The following is an 8,241-nucleotide window of genomic DNA, read 5'->3' on the forward strand; positions in this document are numbered from 1 at the left end:
CCCGTAAATAAGTTTGTTCCAACTTACAGTCTCACAACCTCCTGCTGGCTTTTGAAGAGCACTCATGGAGCCTGCAGATAGGTATCAATTAGCAGCAAGACAGGATACAAAGATACTGTAAGTTTTTTTTTTTTTTATAACCCTTTAGAGTTCTTGTTGTCCAAAGTTGCTGGATTCAACAGCACAGACTCTTTTTGAGATGTGTTTGGAAAGCTCCAAGCCCTCACAGTCAGCTTGCTTGTCATGCCAGGAGATGGCAGCACCGGTTATGCTTTTGACCCCATCTCCTCCAGGAGCCGTTACAGTGATGGTGGAAGTGGTCTCCCAGACGCCCTGTGGTGTCCAGCTGTGCGGGACCTCACTGGTGATGTGATGTGTGTGCGTCACAGAACATGAGACAGTAACCGCTGTGCCAGCTTTGACTTCTGCTGGGATGTGAGTCACCACTGGTTTTTCTGGGGAAGCTGAGCATGTAAAACACAAAGCAGAGCGCTTCTTTGGTTCTAAAGCAAACAGGTGAACAGCTTGGTACCTTTAAAACAATAACATTTAATAACAATAAATACACAGTTATTGTTGAATTTGTATTTGTCATTTCTGTTCTCTGCATGGAAGCAGAGGGGCCTGTTTTCAAAGGTTGTGATGTCACCAGATGCCACACATGAGAGGCTACAGCCAACTTTGACTGGCACTACTTATTTAACAACCTTCTCAAGAGGTAATCAATAACTTATGACAACTTCTAACACTGACAGAATGGCTGCAGCCCAGGAAAAAAACCTCTTTTTCCTCTGTGCTGGACCATCATCCATCCTGAGACCTCTCTCTCTCTCTCCTCTGGATCTCGGTGCCTCCTTCCCGATGCTTGGATCTGGACCTTTGTCCTCCAGGAAATTCAGCCTCTTGGCTCTCTGCCTCTGTGTGTTTCCTTTCTCCTGCCTGTGTGACATGTTTGTGTCATCTGTCATCTGACCCCGTCTCTGTTGGAGAGGTCATGTGGCTTGGATCATGTTCTTCATATATATATATTTACAATCTGTCTATAATTTTGCCTATTGCATGTCTGACCTGTTACACAGATGACTTAACAGCTAGATTATAGGACAAAAGCCCAGATGAAATAAAAACACGTAGAGCAACCCATCATCTGTTTACCGTTTATTGTTACACAGTAGTTTACTGGCACCAATGTATCGTGGTTTTCCTTTTGCTACATTTACAGATGATCTATCCATCTTCACCTCACAGTAAATAAAAATAAATAAATACAAAATAAAGACATTTTCTGAGAGAAGTGGCTCCAGGGGTCACAAGAATCAGAAACAGAGGCCCAGTTTCAGCCTGATCATTTCAGTGTTCATTCTTTTGTTCGAATGGAAACATCTGTTGTCCCAACAGTTTTTTTCTTTTTTTTTTTTTGGCAACTTTGCACTTCAAGAATACCCAGAAAGTGAAGGCCTACATACATGTGAAGAAGCATTAACATGGAGATATAAAGTTCGGCCTTTGTCAGGTAAAAGGCCATCCTAGATTTGTATTTGCAGGACCAATCACTTGTTGTGTCTTTAAAACAAGGTCCACATGTTCTGACTCCATTCAGCCTCAACAGCACGATCTTTATCAGGTGAACAAATGAAGCTTAATACAGTTCATGCTGGTCAGAAACAGGTGCTGCTATAGCTGGCACTGACCAGGTGGTGGCGTTATACAGTATTTCTACACAGTTCATGGTTCATCCTTCAGCATATTGCAGTGTGTGTGGATCACCAGTAGAGGGTGCTACAGAGTATTGGAGTACTGTCAGTCAAAGTAGCAGCATTTTCTCCAAAATGCTAAAATTGATAAAGTGCAGTAGACGATTATTTTTACTACCATCTAAAAATGCCAATTCATTAAACTACGAGAAATAAGTTTATGAACTGGATGTCAAGCAAATCTATCACTGGACACAAATCTAAACTTGTTACTGATTCATTACATCTGAATATTTTTACTACTACATAATGAATCAAAGCCTTGTTAGTGTTCCTTGTTTTGTTGTCTCTTCATTTGTACCACTGTGGCATGATGGAAATATTAGAGTTCAGCTATCGTCCTCGCCCTTCAAGTGGACAGTGAGCAGCCAGTGAAGTAAAAACTGGACATTAGTTTACCAGAGTGTGAGACTTCTTGTGCTTTAACTGAGTCTGTTTTACTCAAACAACCAACAGGGTGGTCAAGAGATAAACCAGACTACTAAACATCTCCTAAATATCTTCTTATTTTCCAAACAACCTAAAATTAAGACAATTTACTCTACGCATAAATCAACTTGCATATTAAATGCAATTTGTCCATGTCAACAGGGAACACTAACACTTTTCAAATCAGTGCACTAGCATGATCAGCGATACATCAGCACCTATGACTGACGCCTCAGTTTATCAACATGCAGTCCTACAGTAGCTCGTACAAAAAAATCTGATTTTAACAAAAGATAAAGAATAAATTAAGTCATTTCTATGTGTGTCGTAAACAAATATGCTAACATCTATTTACAAAAAGTATACATTGTAATGAGCTGCCTTTGTGATTTCTTGAAACTCACTATAGCGGACAGACCAGGCTTCGATGGTTAAATATGTGACAGAGTTCTTAAGAGTGAGAGAGATGTCGGTGTTCGTCTTGTAGTGTTGAGCAAGAAGGAAATGACTTGTGGCATGCGAGAACATTACATCTGAGAAGACACGATGATCGCTGCTCAGTGGAGTGTTATAAAGGATTTGTTAACAAGCTTTCAGACTGGAGCTACACTTTTCTCTGCTACTGCGCAAACATGTTAAGAAACATGCTGAAGAACACACAGGCTGACTCAGTGAGCTGAAGCGAGCCGCTCTCTGGAAGGAGAGAAGCTGCTTGTATTTGCCTCCATTAATTCTGCAAGTAAAGCAGCCTTTGTACTGACCATAATCTACGATCAACAGTAACTCGGCGGCATAAACCTAGTGTCAGTGTAAAAAGAAATGAACAATGGCATTTTCCTCACATAATGGTTACAGTAGCTAAGTGTGGACAGTAGTAATGTGTACCAAAGCCGTGAAGAGCACTCTCGGAAGCAACGGGCACATCTCAGTAATCTGAAATCATCTGAATCTTTGTGAGTTAAACCAATTCCTCCATTGTCTCTGATCAACACTCACTGAAAATTAGTGTTGTTAGTGTTTGATCTGTCAGTTCCCGTTTTGTCTGAGGGACACAATCAAGAAAGGCTATTTCTCATAAAGGCAGCATCAATAAATGTGAGGGAACAGTTCACATGAACTGAAGCTGCTCGCTCCCCCGAATAAGACCATATTCATACTAATGCACAGATGGATGTCTAAAGGATGCCTGATTTCAGTACACACGTAGCATTTTCAGATACTGGTCTAAAAGTCAGCCATATGTGCTGAAACGCCAAGAGAACAGATAAACATTCAGCCAGCAGCCTTAAATGTTTCTGCTGAGCAACTGTCTGATGTTTTTTAAGTTTGGTTTGTGGTTTGCAGACAAACTGTGAAGAAGGAAGTGGGATGGGAAAAAGGAAGACTCATAAAATGAATCAAGACGTCTGAGGACACAGCAATTTTAACATTTTGAAATCCTCCATCTTCCAGCCGTTCGCAAATTTGTCCACATTCTGTGAGGAGTTTTGAGAGGTTATCTAAGTGTGGATAAAATAAGAAAAAGGTGGTTCCGTTAGTGTGAATATGGTCCAAGACACGTTTCACAGAGGAATGTGGTGAGAAGACAGGACATACAGTGTACGCTGGCTGTTGTGTGTCAGGTTGTGTTTAACTGCAGTAGTGTAAGAAGCAAGTGAAGAAGAGGAGGCGGCCACAGCGGGTGAGCTCCTCACTCTGAACGTGGTTTTCAAGACAGGACAGCAGGAAGTCCGGTGAGGGTGCGTTCAAGGATGAGGAAAGAGTGGCAACAAAACTTGTGAACAGGTAGTGAGGAGCAGGGATGAAGTCATGTGTCCAGTGTTGGAGGGAGAGATGAGAGGGACAAAGGAAGACGGCGAGGATGGAGGGAAGGATCTACGGTTGCTCCTCCTTCTTCTTCAGTGATATACGTTTCTTCCGTGCAGCAAGCATTTCGTAGAAGGGGTCCACGCTGACGGCAGATCTGGAAAAGTGGTAGACAAACATATTGAGTGGCTGGATTATGAAAATATAGAACTGAAAAGGTCCATGTACCTTCCAGACAGCTGTTAGGAAATTAAATTAGGCTCTTAAACGAGAGTTAACCCGCAGTTTGGCCAAAGTGTCTGGCTGGTCTACCACTAACCCCATTTTTCCTGTGACATTATCCTCCATTTGCCCCCATTTACATACTTGATGCTGTGGATCCATTCATCCTTCTCCTCAGGTGTGGGAGCGGAGATGCGGTACACCATGTGGTTTCCTTCCACGACTCGCCCATCAGCCTCCGTCTTACATGCCTTAATCAGCTGACCACGGTTGTTGGGGATGTACAGCTCGAAGCAGTTCTGTGGGGAAAGAGGCGAAGAATATTAGATAAACAATCACAGTGTATGCTACATTTTGAAAAGTGTAAACATGATTAATACATTTGCCATGATCGTTTGCCAAAAATGCAAACTTACAGGTTTCCTTGGGTCTTCGACCTCACGGATGCTGAGGTTTTCCAAGGGAATGATACCTCGTGGTTCCTTATCCTGTTAGATGAACATACAATCAGAGCAGATTAGGGCAAAAGGAGTTACTACAACATTCAAAGCACTACATAATATGAGTTTTGTGTTTAATCAGGCCCAACAATATGAATTGGAGAGTATACCAATATACAGAAATTCAACCAATCTCTGTATTATTTCTGGTAAAAACTGCAATTATCTTCATTTTTTCCACAAAAATAATCGATTTATCATTAAATTGATCATCTTGTTCTTAGCTGCATCGCTTGGAGCAGTCCTGACCTGTGGAATGTGTATTTGCTTGCTGTCTTTGTGTTAGTACTGCAATGGTAGTTTGTCTCTTATGTCGTCTCTTGCGACCAGACTGACTTGTGTCTCTTTTGTTTTTACTGTGCATGGGAAACTGAACCGGTTTTTCTGCTGAGGATTATTAAAGTTATGCATTTAATCCTTGAGCTGAGTAGGTCAACTTCCTTGCAGACACAGTACATTATTGCCAATGTTTTCCAGCAGCCTTGCAATTCCTAAACATGACCGCATTTTATTGCAAGGTCCCCTGAATTCTATTGGTATTTTCTAGAAAAGCCAATAAAAAACAGAAACATCATCCTGTTGGCATAGTTTAATGCACCAAATGAATGAAGGAGCAACGTCAAATTCACGCACACGTCAAACGTGGACACAAACACTTACTGTGGTGTATTCAAAGTAATAAAGGCAGTTGTCTGTGAGAATAAACCATCGCCGTTTCCAGGTTTTCACTCGTCCCCCTGAAACACAAGAACACAGTCATGACGATGAGTGAGAGGAGAGGGAAACGATTTCCTTTGGGGAGTCAAAGCTGATACTACTCTACAGTCTCTATATGCTTACAGTGAACTACATGGCAAATTTTTCTATTTCTATTTAAACTCCAACAACTCTGTCAGTACATACCTCCTGAGAAAACAAGCAGCGGCAGTAGAGGGTGGAAATCGCAGGAAAAAAGCAGAGACACAAGGGAACAGAGGATTTAGAGGAAGACAGGGGACAAATAGAGAAAGAGAGAGCCAGATGGAGAGGAGGAAGAGAGAAGGGAGATTATATTAGTGACACAGAGATCACAGGCCCCGCCATGCAAAAGAAAACAATCAGATTTTTTAGACTGCTGTGACGCAAGAAAGTGGGCCTCTTGTCATGCCATGGCAATGTTCGAATGCCACAACACGGTGAGCTGACAATTCAAGTGGACACAAAGAGCCAGCCAACTTCAGAGACAGGAGGGCAGGTTCATCACAGCACAAAGCCTTCAAAGAATACAGAACGCTTTCTCTTCTCAATGGAATTTCACACTCCTGACATCGGAAGCATTGACATTCTGGATTTGTTTGACTGTACAAAATCAGAGTTAACACGTAGGAAAGTAGAGCAGGAAGGCCCCACTGGCATCATCTCACCAAGTTTAAGAAGCCAGCCCTCTCTGTCCGGGTTGAAGAACGTGTGTGTCAGGTCGTTGCCGTCATCCTCGGGGATCTTGAAGGGCTCATTTTTAATACTTTCGTAGAGATTCTGGGATAACAGATAAGATACTAAAATGAGCCCACAAAAAAATCTCTTTACTGGGTTCATTTTAACTGTCACTTGTTGCCATCTCCAAAGAAAAACAACAAAGTGATCATCGTACTCTGAGCAGCTCCTCAGGAAGGTCCCCCCCCTCGTTTATGCCTCGGTTCATCGAGATGAAACGGTCCACTCCTGGTTTGTCCCTCACATTTGGGTTATGAAGGCTGGTGTTCAGCATAATGATGGCAAATGACAGCACATAACACGTGTCTGTGAACAGGAGAGACGTGCAGGAGATTACAGCACCACTGCGTTTGGTTCTGCACAAAAACTCAAATCAGTAATTTCACAAATGTACCTCAATATTAGAAATGAAAAACAATTGACAATTAAAAAAACACTTGTGAATTTCCCTTGGGGATGAATAAAATATCTATCTATCTATCTATCTATCTATCTATCTATCTATCTATCTATCTATCTATCTTCATTTTACTTCAGTTACTGAGAATGTTGCACATGCTTCATCTCAAACAATTTAAGGAAATAATAAATGAAAACACGATCACTAAGGCAATGTTCTTCAGAATTGGCACGTTTGTATGAGTGCACACCTTCTAGGAAATGGCCCTTCCTGTGATCCATCGCAGGAAAATAAAGCTTGATTTAAGAGGAACAGCTCTAAACCGCTCACAGAAGTCAAAACATCCTACATTAGCTACATTAGGCAGGCTAAACGGCCTACATGAAATGCAGTGTAATTGTGTTTGCGTGTACCAGTGCTCTGGAAGACGCCGGGGTTGCAGTGGCAGTATCTCTGAGCAAAGGCCTCCATCATTCTGTCAATCTTCTGGGCTTCACCGGGCAGACGGAAACTCCACAGGAACTGCCTGCAGAAAACAGGTCAAGGTTTAGGTCAAGTCAGCGAAAACAAATTCTGCAATCAGGGCAGTTACATAGTCACTACTGCTCTCTTGCACACACCCCCCTCCTAACCTGAGGTGACAATGAGAGTGGGACTTTCCATTGCTGAGAAGGTTTGTTTACCAGGGAAAGCCAGGACACTATCCAAGAGATTTTGTCCTTGGTTCAAAACAAAAAACACGCCAAACAGACACAGTTTACCTGAGGGCCTGGACGAGGTTGAGATCAGTGAACTCGTGGAGGTCAACAAAAGCCTGAAGAACTTTGATGTTGAAGTCATCCCTGCAGAACGGCAAGAGAGAGAGAACGGTAACAAATGGCTGATACAGAGGGAGAAAAAGGGCAGAAGATATTTGGGACCACGCACCTCTCTCCAAGGTAATCTCCTATCGCTGTCTTGTTGAGGCCCTCTCCTTTGTAGAGGAACTGAGCGATGTCCTCTGGAGTGTGTCTGAGCAGCTCATTCTCCACCAAAAACACAATGCCCTGCAGAGAGGGTGGAAGTGTCCGTCAACACACAGCTAACAAAGAGTGAAGTCGAACGAAATGTACAAACAGAATAAAAAGAGTTTTACCTTTTTAGGGTCCATGTTGAATTTCTTCCTTCCCATTGCCACATGCCTGCTTTTCTGTAGAGTTTTACTGCCGGGGGCAAAAATGTAAGAAAATCAAATCTCCTAATCAGTATTTTCAACAGCTCACACAAACTAAAAATCACCAAAGATTATACTATAAAACTATAAGACATGTCTAAATTACTTTCTGAATTACTAGCTCTTATAAGGTCATTCAAAAGAAGGCAGTTTCTCAAAGAATTATCACTAATGACACTATATTGTCAAATTAAGAACCACAACACTTGTATGTATATATGTAACAATATGATGCATTAAAAAAAATTGATGAAATGGTGAATATTGGGCAGTAAACTCTGGATTTAATCACATCTGACATGTTTGTAAAAGCTCTTAAATGCTGATGATTATGGAGATGTGAGCAAACACCTGTAAGAGTGCTTTGATTGTTTCTTAATGGGACAACGACAAGTTCTAAACAAGAAAAATGCAGCAATAAACATATAAAAATGCAACCAATCA

General features: G+C 41.7%; 1 protein-coding gene across 1 annotated transcript in view; it reads right to left on the reverse strand.

Moving 5' to 3' along the window:
* Positions 1-1,145: 1,145 nt before the first annotated feature.
* Positions 1,146-8,241, reverse strand: part of cyth2 (cytohesin 2) — a 9,047-nt gene continuing 1,951 nt past the window's right edge. Inside the window, exons 3-12 of the mRNA XM_076737122.1 lie at positions 7,720-7,786; positions 7,512-7,630; positions 7,346-7,426; positions 6,998-7,110; positions 6,342-6,490; positions 6,115-6,226; positions 5,372-5,448; positions 4,628-4,699; positions 4,356-4,510; positions 1,146-4,146 (exon numbers count right to left, since the gene is read on the reverse strand). Of these exons, the coding sequence (XP_076593237.1) occupies positions 4,059-4,146; positions 4,356-4,510; positions 4,628-4,699; positions 5,372-5,448; positions 6,115-6,226; positions 6,342-6,490; positions 6,998-7,110; positions 7,346-7,426; positions 7,512-7,630; positions 7,720-7,786 (1,033 nt within the window). The 3' untranslated portion in view covers positions 1,146-4,058. The remainder of the gene's footprint in view (positions 4,147-4,355; positions 4,511-4,627; positions 4,700-5,371; positions 5,449-6,114; positions 6,227-6,341; positions 6,491-6,997; positions 7,111-7,345; positions 7,427-7,511; positions 7,631-7,719; positions 7,787-8,241) is intronic.

This window comes from Chaetodon auriga, chromosome 8 (genome assembly GCF_051107435.1).
Source record: "Chaetodon auriga isolate fChaAug3 chromosome 8, fChaAug3.hap1, whole genome shotgun sequence".
Classification (NCBI taxonomy): Eukaryota; Metazoa; Chordata; class Actinopteri; order Chaetodontiformes; family Chaetodontidae; genus Chaetodon; species Chaetodon auriga.